The sequence below is a fragment of the Grus americana genome, chromosome 1 (assembly GCF_028858705.1).
Source record: "Grus americana isolate bGruAme1 chromosome 1, bGruAme1.mat, whole genome shotgun sequence".
NCBI lineage: Eukaryota > Metazoa > Chordata > Aves > Gruiformes > Gruidae > Grus > Grus americana.
This window is the reverse complement of record NC_072852.1, coordinates 132137612-132155934: the sequence shown is the minus strand read 5'-3', so window position 1 is coordinate 132155934 and position 18323 is coordinate 132137612. Positions and strand designations below refer to the sequence as shown.

Below are 18323 nucleotides of genomic sequence, written 5' to 3'. Positions count from 1 at the left end.
AAGCACACTGATTTTTATTTTGTTCAGAAAAGGATACTAATATTTTTAGAGGAGATAAGACACAGGTCTGAGGGGGGGAAGTATCATAGGGATTGTTTCCTTTTAAAAAGTGATACACTAACTCAAGACAGTGTAGCCTGCAGCCACAGAACTTCTGTATGATCTGATTTATTTTGTCATATTGCTCTGTGGAAGAATCTGTTTCAAATGAAGAGATTGTGGGGGGTTTTTATAGTGCATTTTAATGCTGTAAGACCTAGGCAATGTTAAATAATTGAGAAAATCTGGATGTTGTAATACTGTTTACTAATATATTTAAACAATCATAAAGAAAATGGTTATTGAGTAGATGTTATAGGTAAACAACACATGGTGGTCTGTTTTAACTAGAAACCCTAATGTAATGGTTGTTTCTGCTAATGAGAAGATAGATAATCCCCCATACTTACCCTTTCTTGAAAAGATACAAATTATTGTTTGCTGTAGGCAGAATGAAGACAAGCTGTTCAGTATTTGCCTTGTAAATATTAAATATTAAGAACAGCATGTATCTGCTTCTGAAGTATGTGTGAGCCTTACATTAATGTTGAAATGTATATATTCATTTAAAGTTTTGCTTATTTGATTGTAACTGGGACTTTTCTTTTTTCTTCAGGGAAACTGTATCAATCTGACCGATGCCTTGACTCTGTATGAAGAACAGCTTAGCAGGCTTTATTGTCCTGTGGAGTTTTCAAAAGAAACTGTGTGCGTTCCCTCCTACATGGAATTGTATCCTTAAAGACTGAAAGAGTAGAGAGTGTATATTAACAAATCAAGCAAGCCTAGATTGCTTGGAGGTAATGAACTGAAGTGCAAGAAGGCAGTTCTAATTTAAACACTATTAATGTTTTTCATAGTAAATGAACTACTGCAGTTTGATTTTTTTTAGGATAATTGCAGGAATTATTTTTTTAAAGGTGCCATAAATTCACAGCTGGTGAAATGATCAGCACCTTTCAAGATCAGGCTATGTTTTTATTAATGTTTTTGAGTGTTTCCAAGTGTGTTGTTTATGCAATGTAGAATAAATGATATGATGAGGGTGATGCTGCCTGGGAGTTGTGGCAAGGGTGTGTCTTTTCTTTTCTTTTACAAAATAACTAACTTCATACAGACTAGCATGATCCAGATCTTTAAGTATTCTCTGATAGATCTAATCTTGAACATACAGATCAAGCAGCATTTTTAATGGGGGAAAAAGTTATTCCTAATGATCATTACTAGTTAGTGTTACTGAAAAAAATACTCCAAGGGGAGGAGTATACACGTCTCAGCAATATCCCATTCCTAAAAATAATCCTTCAGAATTTCTTCTTTTTGTGGGTGGTAGGGAAGTTATACAAGGAGCTAGAAGTTTCAGCTTTGAGCCATTAACTCTAGAGGGACATTTTAATCTGCCATAGTGTGGTTCTGTGGGCAGCATTTGCCTTTGTGTCGTCTCCCAGGAAATGTTTCTTCAGGGTAATGCCTGCTGTGCCTGTCCTTCTCTTGACAGGAGAGACCTTTCCGGGATCTGCTTATTCATAATATGTTAAGTGCGTGAAACTCTGCTATAGCCTTTCTTCTGTGTGTTCATTTTGCCTCCCTTCTCTGTCTCTGATCTTGATGCTTTTTAATGCTGTAGCCTGCTGTTCTGGACTCCATACCAACTGTAACAAGCTGCTCCTGTTTCTCATTATTGTCAGGTCTGCAGTGAAACTCAGATTTGATCTTAACATTTTCAAGACAAAAAAGAAAGAGTGAAAGAAGATACAAAGATATTTGCCCTTGTAGCTTACTATTTCAGATAAATTGGTTATTTTTGCCTTTACAACTGCTAGGCCTTAATGCACTATGTATGTGATTTGAAGTCTGCATCCTCGGAAAGTCTTCTAAATACTTCATTGTTTATTTGGAAGTATGCAAAATGTTTTTAAATGAATTCAGTAGGAAATGCTACTTCATTCCTTTGAAAAATACACTTAAATATTTCTACCATGCTAACAGATATGAAATATTTTTAGCAATAAATTTATTAAAACTGGCCATTAAGTAGGTATAATGGAGCTTGAAAGTGAACAGTTCTTAAGAGAAGTGTGGCAGGCTTTTAGTTTACTTTTTCTGAATGAATTATAGGTACAGGAATGGTAAAGAAGTCATCTTGATGACTTCAGATTAGCCCAAAGTACTCTACTCTAGCTTTTAATTTGGCCTTGGACTTCTGATACTCCCCTGCCTGCATTTCAGGTTCAGGTTATTGCCTTTCTTGAAATGTAAAGACTTCCAAGCAGGAGTATGTAGCTGAGTGGCAGGTTATACCTAAACACTGTTTCACGGATGACTGAGAGATGTTATAGTTTACAGTAGAATTGTGACAAGTAATCAAAAATTAGGGCTCTCTTTCTTTATGGAACACACTAGTGACATTCATTTAAGTGTCCGAAATCTCTTGAGCCATTGAACAGATCTCTTCACTTAAGCAAATGTTCATTTCTGTAATCTGACCAAAAGTTACCTGCATGGGTACCTGAATGCAGCCAAAGTACTAAGCTGGCTTATTACTTGTACTGTTAGTTGTTTTGCCTGCTTCAAGAATAGTTATTGTGTGTAATAGATACTTGAACTTCTGATGTTTACCAGTGTTGCTGTGGGGGTCATCTGAAATTCAAGTAGCTGTTGACATAAAAGCCAGCTCTCTATTTTAAAAAAGCATATATGTCTGAGGTGTCTACTACGACCCTCTGAACATGCAGGCTCCCATCTGGAGCGTGTGCGACCTCACTGTGTAAATAGAAGATCATATATCTTTATGTGGTTTTACTAAGTTAGAAATCCCAGAAATCTATGCCTTATTCTGCTGCAGGTCTAGAACTGGTGATGTGCATGTCTCATCCTCCCATCTGCTCCTCCAGAAGGAGGTGGAATCACGTAGCTCTAACCTCTCTTCTGTGCCCAGCATGGCAAGAGAGCTCTTGAGGATCACAGTTGGCTGTCCCGCCAGGAAGACCTGGGAGAACTGTGATTTGGGCATAGCTGCTGTATGGCTGTGCTGAAGCTGGGCTCATCTACCCCCAGAGGAGCAGCAAAAAGACCACTGATAGACCTGCCAGTTGCTCTGTATTTGCTTCTAGCTCAGTCTGGACGACATAAAGGTCTGAAGTAAAATTGTTTAGGTACCTAAGGCAAACACCACAGAGGCTTTTAAACAAATGCCTAGGCAAAATTTAGATGCATCTGTAAGTGAGCATTGTGGAACGCCTGTTGAGGCATTTAATAGACCATAGACATTTAAATCTTTGCACAGTAAGATACCTGCACACCTAGTGTTCAGCTATTGAACATCTCAGTATTAAGCTTGTGTCTGCATTAGGGATTCACCAGTTGAGTAGCTGGTTGTTTCCTAGATGCATCCCCTGAAAACTTGCGGCAGGAATTTGAAAACATGGGTTTGCAAAGGGTTTTGGTTTCAGTGGAAATGGGATGCTGTTTTGAACTGCTAAGCCAAAAAGAGGATCCAGGGAGATTTCACTTTTGAGACTTTTACCTACCCCATCTTTATGAGCTCCCGGAAGTTTTCAGAATCACAATATAAATGAAAAGAACTGCTTCCATTTTGATTATGTACTACAGACTTTGCTTTTTTTTCCTTAACTGCTCATTTTCCCCAGATGGGTATTCTACACTATTTGGAAGAAACAAACTGACATCTGAACGTCAAGATTATTTGAGATTATCCTAAGTGTACATGCTGCATGGAGCATATAGGCCTGCCACGTGCTGCATATTGGCATCTTGAACATTTAAATTATATGCTGTAGATGATCCTGAAACTTAGTCATGCTATTGATTGTGAATTCTTTAAATGTTTTTTTATTATTATTTTAATTTAAAAGCAAATGGAAAATGTATATTTTGATGAGTTAGGGTGTTATTTTTGAAAGTCAACTTAAAGATGAATAAGCAGCAAAACTATAGCTGCTTAATGCACTGAACCTTTAGAATGTGATCCTTTTTATTTTTTTGTAGATCTTCACAACCTGATTAAAAAGGCATCTTTAGCATTTCAACCCTGAAGGGTGGTCCATGGAGTTTGGTTTGGTTTTTTGGTTTTCCACCAGACTTTTATCTATGGTGCTTTTTAAGGATGGAGGGTTTTTTGTTTGATTTTTCTTTTAATGAACACCACAGTGCTTCCATATAGAGAAGAAAGGCATAACCTAAAAAAAAAAAAGGAAAAAGTCTCCTGAAAGGATACCCCAAATCCTTCATTGCAAAGGGAAGAAAGCTAGTCTTAAATTTCATTTATTTACTCTAGTTTCATTCATCATTGCTGTAATCTCTTCTGCAGGAGAGGAATATTTGACCTTTCACCTCATGGAATTCTTTAGCTGCTGCTGTATTGATCATTTGGATTTTGATACAGATTTAACAGTAGGTTATAGATGCACTTTGAACTCCTATCAGCATGAAAATTAAAATTGGTTTTCCATCCCACCACAGTGCAAGAAATTAAGTGTAATGAGGTTCTTGTGGGCATACACTCCTCAGCCTTATGGGAAGCACTAGGTTCTTGAAGAAGGAAAGGTCCCCTTAGAGGGCAAAGAAATGTGTGTGTGTGTGATCTAGATTAACATGCACCAGTATTGAATGTTTTGAGGCGAGTATGTGTACTTTGGTAGGGTAAGTCCTAGTCGTGCTGCTGCAGATTAACCATGTTGCGTGGGGCTCTTGCTGAATTAGATTCAATTGCAGTGTTAAAATCAGTGGAAGCTAGGTTGCATTGTAGTTTTCTTCTGAAAGATAAAGCATTTTTCTCTTAACTGTTTCTCATGTTGTCAGAAAAGTTATATTTTTGTAAGAATGTGCTATGTACTGACTAAAACTTGGCTTTCAGTGTTTAAAAGATCCCACTTGAAAGGAGGTAGGAAGGATATAACTATTCTGTGCATTTCTGTACATTTCAAGATAGAATAAAGAGTGCACTATTTCCCTAAACACTGTAATCCTGAACCATAATGTTTTCTTCTTTCAACACCTAATAATTGTTTTCTTAGTTTATTGGAGGGAGTTGATTTTCCTCTCCTCCTCCCCCCCCCCCCGATACTGTTAATGAAACCAAACCAAACCACTCTTAAGATCTGTATTCTTAAATAATATATAAAGAAGAATTTTACTGTGTCCCACGTACGTAAACTGTTCATGAAACCTGGGTAGCCTATATAGAATTCTGGAGTGATACTGGGAAACTTGCAAAAATGTGCTCTTCATTTGGTGTATAATGGTTTTTGTATTGTACAGTTGTGCTGTTAAAATGCTTTCAATTTGAAGAGCCAATAGAAGTATTTTTCAGTCTTACTGTTTTAAATTATTGTAGTTAATGTTAATTCTTTAATATACATGGGGCACAGTTCTTCCATGGCCTACAGCTTTTGTGCATCCCTAAATACTCCCAAAGAGCAGAGCTTCCCTCTAAACAGGAGAAGTGGCTTGCATTTCCCTGAGTGTTTTAGCTCTGTTGTATACACCCCAGAAAATACCGTGATATTACTGCCTATGACCTAGTAGTGATCCTTCATTTATGGTACAGGACTGCAATAAGCATATTGTATAACTGCAAGTGAATGCAGATGTCCTATGAAAAGTTACGTGTATCCTTAACTTTGCAAGCATGAATATTCCTATTGATTCTTAGTGTGATTACTCATGTAGATGGAAGTTAAGCACACAGGCATTCACTGGGACAGGGCTTACAGCATTTATGTTTCTGAGTGAGCTTGATAGATGTAGAAATCAGTCACAACAAGTGGGGGTGGTTGTTTTTAGCGAAGAAACTTGTGAACTGGCAGATGACTTAATGTGCTTGCTGGCTTGCTTTACCAAGGCTGGTGCTTTTCTTTAGCATCGCTGTACAAGGCTGCCTGAACACAGATGTTGAGTGTGCAGGGATGTTCGATAATCAGTTCCCAGAATGACCGGGGAAACTCAGTTACATATTGATAGATGAGAGGTAGCAGTGCTTGCAAATCTTTCCTTTTCAACTGATAAAGTATAAAGAGAGTTGGAGGAATAATTTTTTCTTTAAACTTCTTAATGTAGGTTTTTTTAAAGTGATAGATGCAGTATAAAGCAATTCAGTAAACACTGAACGTTATATTTTTTAAGTTGCTGAATTGATTCTGAGCAAATATATACACACTGTCTTTATTTGTTGCTGTAGTGTAGATTTTTTTAAAAGGAAAACAAGTCTTTCTGTGTTAGAATTTTCAAATGCAAATTGCTATAGCTGATCAGTTTTCCATGTTTAAAGCCAGCTGGGAAATAGCTATGATTGCTGCACTATGTATGCAAACAGTTCCCAAGATATGGTTAATGTTTAGGGTTTTCTTAATTATTCTTTGCACTAAATGCTGCTTCCACCTAGAAATGTGATTTAAGTATTTAAAAACTTGATTGATAGTAGTTTGTGCAAAGAGAAGACTGCTGGCATTGTATCTACTGCATCAGTGCAGTGTACGTGTTAAAATAAAGGTACACTATTATTACTTGTGTGTTTGAATTGTTAAATACATTGTGGATTCAGTGTGAAAACAGAATTGATGGGTATGATGCTTACCATTGTACCTCTTTTTTCTTTTACTTGTCACCTAGCAAACATAAAGGTACTTAACGCTCCTTTTATTGAGTATCTTTTCTGTCTCAATTTAATAAATTTAGTTATTTTCCATATATGCTCAGATAAGATACTCCATAGTATGAAACAGCACACTGATGTTTGTGATGGGGATGATCACTTAAGGCTTCAGTGATCTTTGCCTAGAAAGAATTAAGTTTGTGTAGAGTACTGTAAATATGAATTCTTTGCAGGTCTGTAAGTGTAAGTTTTAATTTTTCTGCTGAAGTGGCAAGTTGGCTTTGGGTGGTGATGTGACTCATTGCGTGGTGTAGAGAAAAGATAGGCTTAGGAAAAATAAGTGAGACATTAAGAATGATGCAAGCTTTGGCACAGAAGTTTAAGGGAGAGGGAGAAGGGCATGAACAGGATGGGCACACTGAAGAAGTTACTCTGGGGTGTGATTCAGAAAGATTAATAATACCAGACAATAAAAGAAGAATGTGATTTCCAAAAGAGATTGTAGAGAGATTTGCATAAATCCCAGCTAACTGCAAAGGAGAAGTGTTTACATCTGTCCTAAGTACAGTGATTGCAAAGGACTTGGTAGTTGGGGAAAAAGAAGGGGCAAGGCTTAACTTTTTGAGGAAAGAAGTCTCACATACAGACTTTGAAGGTAGGGATAAAAAGTAATTTTAGAGCACCTACGTGCATGACAGAGAAGATAGGTATCTCTTGCTTTTTTATTTTCACTGTTTATAGAGTTTGAGGTGTTGACAGCTTGCTGGAAGGAACAAGGCAAGGGGACAAGTGAGAAGAGTACTCAATTTCTTATTTTAAGTTAGGCATAGGAGACTAACATAAATCATGTTGCCTGAGGGTAATAGGAGGAAGTTGGCAAACCTTGCCCACAGAGAAAAAAGGAGTAGTTGGAATCATTAAAGGAGATGCTGAAGGGAGCAAGTGAGAGAACTGGCAAAGGAAGTGAGTGCAGGAGTGATTAACAGTAGCTTTGAGCAACATAGAAGTGCCTTTTTGAAATGTAGAATGCTTTAGGAAGCAAGGAGTTAGAAATGTGGAATGGGAATGGTGGAAGGATGTAAAGTGAAGTTGTTCATACAGTGGTCATACAGTTTAGTGAACTTGAGCTTCAGAGTTAGAAATGGAGAAAGTAGAAAGGAAGGAAAGAAGAGAGTGAAATGCACTTCATAATTGGCAGGATGATGACAAGTATTCCTGTGTGCAGTGTGAAGGGAAGAAAGAAGGCAGCAGCAAGAGCAGTTAAGATGGGAAGGAACTGGGGAAGTGAGCCAGAAGGAGGAACCAGAAACAGGACAGCACCACAGATGTGGTGGGGATTTGGGGAGCACATTCAGACATAGAAAAAAGGAGCACCAGTTCCACTACCTAGCTTGTCCTCTGTAGCTATTGGAGGGAGAAGGAAGAGAGATTGGAAATGTTTGGGGTTGGTTTTTACTGAGTAATGGTTGCAGGATGGCAGGAAGTATTTTAGCAGGAAAAGAATTTAACTGCTGGAAATGAAATGATGACCAAAAGGAAACTATTCAGATTAAGGAGTGTTTAGGGTAGATTACCCAAGCAAATAAATACAAACTTCATGAAGCCCAAAGGAAATGGAACTGTGGGATTTAACTGTCAGGGGTTGTTACTGTGAGCATGGAGGGGTGGAAGGCAGAAGCATACCAGTGACATCTTCAGCTTGTGGAATTAGGAAAACTGATCAGAACAGGCAAATGTATGGAGAGAAAAAAGAAAGCACTGCTACAGCTATTACAGTGTTTTTCATCTGACTTCAAAGTGCCATGGCAACTTCATTGTATGTTACTTGAGAGGATAATAAGTTTCATGACCTCAGTGATGAATGCACAACACATTGTGTGCCATATTGCCTGTGCAGCACTATTGGTATGATTTACTTTGAAAGACAAAAGTATTTTATTGATGTATAATGGAAACATCTTAGTGTGAGTAGTCTTTGTAGATATAAAGACAAGCAGCAATGGAATTTTAATACAATAGTTTTAATAGATGAGAATAGTAAAGGGGAGTATATACAGCTATGTGAAGCTTTTCTTGTTCTGGTAGCTGCTGATGTTATCTAACACTTGCCTATTTAACTTTTCTTTAGTTAATTGTCAAAACTGATGGTTTTGCTTTTAAAAATTATTTTATTCCATGCTTTGTCCAAATTCTGCTCTTAAGCTTCACACTGGGACATCCTGGGAAATTACTTCCTGTTGATTGGCATCTCTTGGTAACACTTAGGTGTTTCCAATGATGTTTTATAACCATGGGTTAGTTACTTGGGGTGACTGAGACTTTTTTTTTTAGGCAACAAGTTTTTGACAGTTCATTGTTTAAAACCCCAGTGAAGACTGACAGGATAATTGCAGGAACATGCAATGACTTCTGTTTTTAAAAACGATGCCATACTTTTTGAAATCACCTGTGTCATGTAGTAAAACAGTTTCTACCACCATTATAAAATTCTTACCATATATCTAACAGTTAAATACTAGGGAGAGGGAAGATACCTGCTCACAGTTTCTGGAGTTGGTTTTCAGAAGTTATAGTTGAGATGCACTCCAAGTCTTTGGGATCTTGACCTGCTTAGTGAAGCCCTGTGCACCTTTACCTCTGTGCTGGCTGGGATCAGGTGCCACACCTTTGGCTGTACGAAATGAAGAAATGGTTGAGCGTGCCTGAGGCTGCAGCAGGTACTAGGCAGTGCTAAGGAAAGCAGAGACAAATCTCTCTGGCCTCCACATACTGACACATCAACAGAGTAGGTTACACCAAAAATGGAGTATGGGTAGCTTGTAATAACATATAGCTAACATGCGTGTGCTTTGCAGTTCAGGAACTGTGCCTAGCAGGTACTGTTACCTCCAGCAACAGCAATGGTTGCTGATTTGCTCACCTTGTGCTTTGGGCACACTTGTCATGCTTAGTCTATCCTATGTTGATTATCTTTGCAGGTACAAAGTGAGCTTGGGGAAGGCATCCACATCTCCTGGAGACCTAATTATCTTAATACATAGGCCATGTGCTGTGTTTTCATTATGTGCATTTTTTTTGTTGCAGACACTGTACGGGGTGTGAGCTAGGAACTGCTGAAGGTACTTCAAAAGGAGAAGGCTGACCCAAGTGAGCCCAAAACCTTGTAGTGAGGAGACAGGGCTAGCAGGTGGTAGACTGCAGTACGCTTACAAATACCAAACCACTTGCTCATCCTATCACATCCTACACTGACTTTTGCATCAAAACTGTCCAGGACACTTGCATGTCTAATAGTGCAAAGCATCAGATGTTAGTGTCGCATTCCAGCACCTCCTTTGATGAGCTATGCCAGTTGTGACAAAAATTAGTTTGCCTTAACGTAGAGGTGCCTTACAGCCAGTGCAGAGTCCAGGCTGTATGTGTGCTGTGGAGAGCTTGCTCCTGAGTACAATCCAAAGCTGTCAGATGTAGAATGGGAAGTCACTGTGCTTGTCTGTCCCAACCTGTGTGCCTGCAGTTGGGCACTTTTGCTGCATTGTGTGGCAGGCTTGCTGTGGGCGCTGTTTGCACCTGGGCAATTTGACTTTCTGGAACACCTTCAACCTAAAATAAAAAAAATTAAAAATAATAAAAGGTGATACTTTAAACGTGAGTGACCGGGAAGACAATAAACAAGGTGAGAGAGGAATTCAGTGCTCTTCAAGGTAAGTAGAGAAAGAGACAGCCTCATTAAAAGTGAAGAGTCCTAACCCTTTTTAAGTTGCTGACTGCTTAGCCTGGACATATCAAAATATTGATAGCTTTTGGAAGTTTTATCCCTAATGATGAGATTGGTTCTCTTGAGCTAAATCTAAAGAGTTGAACTGCTGCTGAAGCCTTTTTGTAGTGTGTATCTTTAGTCTGTGGGTCATGCTGGAACTATTTTAAGAGCTTGCTCACAAGACAGACCTAACTACTAGTTTTGCCGAGACTAGAAGGTATAGTCCTCCTTGTCCCATCTCTCTGAACTTCTATTTCTAGATGTGCTGCAAATGCACATGAATATGCAGAGACATATGAAAATTTAATTAGCCATAACTTCTCAAAGATCAAAAATACTTCAGACTTTCTTGACTGAATGGAATGTTTTTCTAAAATCTGTTCAACCCAGTTTGCTCAACGCTACAGCTTGTGTGAAGGGGTTGCTGCGAAGGCATTTCTTCTGTAGCTGTGCCATGTAAATGGTCCTCGCCATCTTCTCTGCACTCCTGCCTCTTTGTTCTTGCCCTGCATTAGCTGCTCTGCTGTGAGAGTTGCAGCTAGCTCTCCTGTGGCAAACTGGTTAGGTTAAAAAAGAGCAAGCAGAGACATTAAAGGGAGATGGGGAGCTGATCTCACTTAGGCTACACTGCTGAAATGAATGGATGAAAAAGCAATCTGTGCTTAAGATGGACCTGTCTGGTTCGTCGTGTTGCCAGACAAGCAGTTATGTTGGCTGACCTGAGTGGTGTGCAGGCATGGGAACTGGCGGTGGGGGGAGCAGGTCAGAGGAATGTGTGGGATAAGGGAAAAATGCTTAAAGGCTGTAACATCATGGTTTATATCTACTTTAGAAATATAGGGGAGGAATTCTTAAGGGAGGTTACCTCTTGGGATTTTTTGTCCTTGTTTTTTTGTCTAATCTCATCTACTAAATCATTTATGGGTCCCTTCCAAGTTGAGATATTCTATGATATTATGATTTCAGTCATCCAGAAGTTTCAAATAGTTTGAGGTTTTGGGAGCAGCTAAAAGATGATTCAGCAGAAACCACATGCCACTTAGATCTAATGGAAATTAAGAGCTTTATCTGTGGTGACACTATGCATATAGCTTTTGTAAAGGTGTGTGGTGTTTTTCAATTGTTGCCATTCATACCTTAATGAATAATAAATTTTATTTAATTTAAATTTAATATTAAGTTTAATATTAAATATTTAATATTAAGCTTCTATTTATGTTAGTAATTTAACTCTCCCAGTTCATTTCAGGTAAATGGACTGATTTTGCTCTGTTTTCTGAGGTTAGATTAAAAATTATGATGATGCCACTCAAGTTTTAGATACGTTTTTCTCATGAGAGGTTTGTTTTAAAGAATATGCAGACAGTATGCATTTCATGCAAGTGAACTTCCTGGCTCTTGATCTACTTTGCAATGTTCTTTAAAAAGAAAGAAATGCAAGACCTATTATTTTGTTTTATTTTCACTACAAGCAAAATCAGCAATGTGATTTTAGATCTATGTGCAGAAGGAGCACTCTTATATGTTATTACAGAGATAAGCACCTGCTCAGTGAGCTACAGCTGGAAGGAAGCTGTGTGGACCACAGTGAAGCACTCCAAGGTGACTTCCTTCATCTAGTGCTTCTCTGTACTGGATGTGTGTTGGAAGAGCAGAACGACATGGGCTAGGTCTGGATCATGCTCGTGACCTAGCTTCTTGGGCCCTGCTTGGATGTCTGGTGGCAATGGGTGAATGAGGTTTTTTTTCAGCGAGTGGTAGAAATTTGGCCTTTCTCAAGCATTCAGTTATGACAAATGTGTGTTGACGCAGGCTGGAGGCCAGGTGCCCCCCAAAGCTGCTCTGTCACTGCCCTCCTCAGCTGGGCAGAGAAAATGTGACGAAAGGCTCTTGGTAAGGACAGGGAGAGATCACTCACCAATTGCTGTCATGGGCAAAACAGACTCGACTTGGGGAAATTTATTTAATTTATTAACAATCAAATCAGAGCAATGAGAAATAAAACCAAATCTTAAATTCCCATGTCCCTCCCTTCTTCCCAGGCTCGACTTTACTCCCGATTTCTCTGTTTCCCCCTCAGCAGTGCAAGGGGGTGGGGAATGGGGGTTGTGGTCAGTTCATCACACATTGTCTCTGCTGCTCCTTCCTCCTCAAGGGGAGGACTCCTCACACTCTGCCCCTGCTACAGCATGGGGTCCCTCCCATGGGAGACAGTCCTCCACCAAGTTCTTGAATGTGAGTCCTTCCCATGGGCTGCAGTTCTTCATGAACTGTTCCAGCGTGGGTCCCTTCCACGAGGTGCAGACCTTCAGGAGCAAACTGCTCCAGCGTGGATCCCCCATGGGGTCACAAGTCCTGCCAGCAAACCTGCCCTGGCGTGGGCTCCTCTCTCCATGGGGGCCACAGGTCCGGCCAGGAGCTTACTCCAGCATGGGCTTCCTACAGGCCGCAGCCTCCTTCAGGTGCCTCCACCTGCTCTGGCGTGGGGTCCTCCACGGGCTGCAGGTGGAATCTCTACACCCCCTCATCCTTCCTCCATGGGCTGCAGGGGACAGCCTGCCTCACCATGGCCTTCACCACGGGCTGCAGGGGGATCTCTGCTTTGGCACCTGGAGCACCTCCTTCACTGACCTTAGTGTCTGTTGGGTTGTTCCTCTCACATCTCACTCCTCTCTCTGGCTGCGAAATGCTGCTGGGTTTTTTGGTTTGTGGGGTTTTTTTTTCCCTTCTTAAATAAGTTATCCCAGAGGCGCTACCACTGTTGCTGATAGGCTTGGCCTTGGCCAGCAGTGGGTCTCTCTTGGAGCCGGCTGGCATTGACTCTATTGGACATGGGGGAAGCTGCTGTCAGCTTCTAACAGAAGCCACCTCTGTGGTCCCCTTTGCTACCAAAACCTTGCTACACAAACCCAGTATCACAAGTGATACTCTGAACTTCAGACATGCCAAAATACATTTTAATAGCTTTAATGTTTTATAGTGCTTCCAAATTCATGCAACAGTGGATGTGTTGAATTCAGTATTTTGTGTAACTTAGAATAGTGCTTTATAATTGCTTTTATCCCCAGATACAGTTAAGAAAAATAGATGGTTAAAATAAAAACAGCAAGCCATGAACAATTTTATGAAATAAAGCTTGAAAACATGTGAGTCCTTAAGAGCAACTTTTCTGAAGGCAATGGCTGCAATGCCCCAAGAACATGGTCACGGTATCACAGTATGAAAGCTTGGACAGGACTGTGAGTTTATCTGACTCAGGATGAAGTGAGCTGTGTTTGCACCATTCCTGATAACCTGTTCTGGCGCTCCGAAAGGCATGAGTAGCGACTGCAAAGGGAGCAAATTAACTCTGGCGAAGGCCAGCAGCTGGATGGAAAGCTGGAACGTGGCACTGTGTTTTCTGACTGTTTTTCTAAGGTAACGTTTGGTACCAGATAAAGTCAGGAGGTGTCTATGTAAGAGGAGCAGGTCTTAGGCTCTAGGAGGTGTATGAAAGACCTGCAAGGAAACGGAGGCCTTTCACTTAAAATAGTTGATAGCCGGGGCTATGTGACCACATCCAGGCATGCTGGCTACAGCACAGCCTGTGACCCTTGATTCCTCTGCTGCCCTGAACACTATGGTTCTCATCAAGGTCTTGCGTCGGTGTTCTTCTGTTCCTGGCCACCCTGAACAAGGGTGCGGGTTGTGCCTAGGTGTGCAGTCAAGTCATACTTGGGAAGCCAGTAGGAAATTCTCTCATGTCTTAGTGGAGATGCAACCTGGGTGTGAGTGCTTTCTCTCTGGGTTGGGGAGATGGCATATGCCTGTATAGGCTCTTATTTTCTCTCATTAATTGCTGCTTTAAAGGCCATCATGCTCCTAGTTCATTTTTAGAAACTTATTGGCTGGCTATAGACTTTTGCCTAGGTAGAGCAGATGCTGTTAAATATGTTCTGGCCAATCTTATTTCTGTTCGTTGTCCAAATTGCAAGGTACTTACTGAGACTATCACTTTTTATTTAAAGCATAATCTTCATGAAAGTTTGACTTGAGTCTTGTAAAATTGGGTAATGAATCTCCTATTTTGGTCAACCAGTTCCACCATGGAAGAGGCTGATCATGTTTGCAGTAATTTTAAAGAACTATGAGCAGAAATAGCATGAAATTGTAAAAGATCTGTGAACTCATCAGCATCTTTTATTGGAGTAAGATTCTGTTGTTTGCTGGAGAAGTGCATGTTGCAGAAGCTAAGAAAACATCTTCAGAAGTTTTTGACAGGCCGAGAGAGTTGGGGTTGTTCAGCCTGGAGAAAAGGCGGCTCCGGGGAGATCTAATTGCGGCCTGCCAGTACCTGAAGGGGCCTACACGAAAGCTGGAGAGGGACTGTTTATCAGGGCGTGTAGTGACAGGACAAGGGGTAATGGGTTTAAGCTGAAGGAGGGTCGATTTAGATTAGATGTTAGAAAGAAATTCTTTACTGTGAGGGTGGTGAGGTACTGGAACAGGTTGCCCAGAGAGGTTGTGGATGCCCCATCCCTGGCAGTGTTCAAGGCCAGGTTGGATGGGGCTTTGGGCAACGTGGTCTAGTAGAGGGTGTCCCTGCCCATGGAAGGGGGGTTGGAACTAGATGATCTTTGAGGTCCCTTCCAACCCAAACCGTTCTATGATTCTATGAAGAGTGTGATCCTTCTGCAAGCTTTAGAAAAGGATTTAGTTTTAGTCAACATGATTTTCCTTCCCTGTAAACATGCTTGGTCATGACTATTTTCATCATCGTGATTAGCCTCGCTAACAGTACTGCTAATGTAATTGCACAGTTGTTTAAACATCTAAGAGTAGCTAGTTAGAGCCATACCCCGAGGTACTTTCATCAGAGGGTCCCCAGTCCAGCTGCTTGTTCTCAAGTTCTAGCAAAAGCATATCGGGAGCAATACCACATAGTGATCCAGCTTTTGATATGTAACAAGTAGTTCGTGTGCCTTTGACACAAAGCTCAGTACAAAAATCCTCATTCTGATGTCTGTTTTTGCTTTTCTTTTTTTCCTCGGGGTAGACAAAGACAGTGACAATGTATTGCCACTGCCTGTTTCATCCTGCAGCCTCACACCTTTCTTTGTCAGAGCTTCCCTTCAAATTTTCATTATTCCATTTATACTTCTTTTGGCCTGTGATGGCTAAGGTGGCAAAGTTGTGGGTGTCTTCAGCACTATACCATCCCTGAGTCTTTGGATTCCCTTACGAGCTTCAACCACCTTTTCTAATGCTATTTTAACTTTACTGCTAAGTTTCTATTCTGTTTTGCCTTTTTACTAATAGAAGTATGAGATTTTTTTCTTAAATTATTCTGCTCAGAGCAGAAACAATGCTTGACATTTTTGCTTAAGCCCCTTTCAGATTCATGCTCTCCTTGTGCAAATTTTTTGTGATACTAGAAACTGAAACAGAGTAATCCCGAACACTTACTTTTCTGCTCCAGTGTATGCAGGTAAGTCACAAAAGAAGAAAATCACAATGTTTTTCTTTGGTCCTAGATAAATCCTCTATCCAAGCATTGCAATAAGCTTGAAGCTAGTACACTCGTCACTTCAAATTTATTGAAAATCTAAAGCACTGACTTTGAGAAATATATATGAGTACAGCAAATAGTCCATGCGAGTGCCCACAAGTTTTACTCAAAGTTTTGTTTTGTTTTTATTCAGGTTTGGATATAAATCCATAAAAATGTAAGGCAGTGACAAATCTGTGTGTGGTTTATAGCCTTGTGTCAATAGGAAAGAAAAAATAACACATAAAGCTTTGTTTTAAATAGAGATGTTGGAAACTTCAGGGAAGGGCTGTCAGAGACATAGCAATTTGGTCTGTAAAGATAATTATACTTAGTGCCTGTTTGGTTCTTGAGGATTTCTTCAGGAAAGTAAATGTTAGGTCTTGCTGATTCTGCCCTGTGGGGCCTCGTGCGGTGGTTTCAACCTTCCCTTTCCCAAGACGTTGACAACCAAATGCGTTTAAACCCTCCTGAGGGGCTACTGTACGTCATTATTAGACACGGGCATAATCACTGGAGTAGCACCAAGACTGCGACAAGAACAGATGATGCCTAGAAATACCTCTGCTGAATGAGAGATGCAAAGTCTCATGTTGTCATGGGGCATTGTAGTTAGGACACGTTATTTAACGTGGGATTTTTCCAGCTTTTAACTGTGTGCAAAGTTAATTGTAATATCATTTTGGGATGAGGGAGAAGAAAAAGAATCCACTTGACTAAAATACGTTAAAATAAAACTAACTTCAGCAAGATCCCAAGCTGGCTGTAGCAATACCCTAGAAGAGCAGGGTTGGTTTTTTTAAGCCAGCCTGCTCTCTGAAAACAGAGGTTACGCAGTTGTGCTTCCCTGAGCTCTGTCCCCACTCTCTCCCACCCAGCCTTGCTCAGTAACCATGGACCTTGTCAGCTAACTTCAACCTAATCTGGCAGAGGGGATTTGGGCTCAGAGAGATTAAGTTCTCACAACTTTTAACCTGGGTGGAAAGGTCTCTTGTTTCTGCTACAAAGGCTTCAGTGTGAGTATAGCCCTTGGTAGGCACAGGAGGATCTGTCGTGCAGTGGGATGTGACTGAACAGCTGTCGTGTGAGAAGAGTTTTCACCAGAGCTGGTACCTTACGGGACTGCTGAGCTCTACCGTCCTGGATAGTGAAGCACGTGGAGGAGTTTTTGGTCCGCTTTTGCAGGTTCTCTACAAAGGCTAGCACGGGCAAGCAAGCAGATGCCCTCTCGCAGTGACAAGGTGCCCCCATGTGCTGGGTTTGCGTGGCAAGGTTTTGGTAGCGGGGGGGCTACAGGGGTGGCTTCTGTGAGAAGCTGCTAGAAGCTCCCCCTGTGTCTGATAGAGCCAATGCCAAGCCAATCAGCGCCTCTGTGATAACATATTTAAGAAGGGAAAAAAACACTTAGAGAGAGCGCTTTTGCAGCTGGAGAGAGGAGTGAGAAGATGTAAGAAACTCTGCAGACACCAAGGTCAGTGAAGATGGAGGGGGAGGAGGTGCTCCAGGCGCCGGAGCCGAGATCCCCCTGCAGCCCGTGGTGAAGACCATGGTGAAGCAGGCTGTCCCCCTGCAGCCCATGGAGGAAGGATGAGGGGGTGTAGAGATTCCACCTGGAGCCCGTGGAGGACCCCACGCCAGAGCAGGTGGAGGCACCTGAAGGAGGCTGCGGCCTGTGGGAAGCCCACGCTGGAGCAAGTTCCTGGCTGGACCGGTGGACCCGTGCAGAGGGGAGCCCACGCCAGGGCAGGTTTGCTGGCAGGACTTGTGACCCCGTGGGGGACCCCACGCTGGAGCAGTTTGCTCCTGAAGGTCTGCACCCCGTGAGAGGGACTCCATGCTGGAGCAGGGGAACGATGAGAGGAGTCCTCCCCCTGAGGATGAAGAAGCGGCAGAAACACCGTGAGATGAACTGACCGTAACCCCCACTCCCCGTCCCCCTGTGCCGCTGAGGGGGGGGAACGTTGAAGCCGGGAGTGAAGTTGAGCCCAGGAAGATGGGAGGGGTGGGGGGAAGTGTTTTAAGAGTTGATTTTATTTTCTCATTCCTCTACTCTGTTTTGCCTGGTAATAAATTAGATGAATTCCCTCTCTAAGTTTGGTCTGTTTTGCTCGTGACAACAATTAGTGAGTGATCTCTCCCTGTCCTTATCTCGACCTACAAGCATTTCGTTATGCCTTTTCTCCCCTGTTTAGTGAATGAGGGGAGTGAGAGAGCGGCTCTGGTGGGCACCTGGCCCCCAGCCAGGGTCAACCCACCACACCCCAGTTACCTGTTCAGCAGCACCTTTGCGGAGCGATTGCTCTGCTCCTGGCTTCAGCCGTCCCTGAGCTCTGCTGCTTCTGAAGATCGATTTGTGCTGCTGTGCTAATGCCTTTGGAGATCCA

General features: G+C 41.6%; 1 protein-coding gene across 1 annotated transcript in view; it reads left to right on the top strand.

The window, feature by feature from the left end:
* SMS (spermine synthase) overlaps positions 1-6563 on the top strand; it is a 58924-nt gene extending 52361 nt beyond the window's left edge. The window contains exons 10-11 of the mRNA XM_054840375.1: positions 656-771; positions 3690-6563. Of these exons, the coding sequence (XP_054696350.1) occupies positions 656-771; positions 3690-3732 (159 nt within the window). The 3' untranslated portion in view covers positions 3733-6563. The remainder of the gene's footprint in view (positions 1-655; positions 772-3689) is intronic.
* The last annotated feature ends 11760 nt before the right edge of the window (positions 6564-18323 follow it).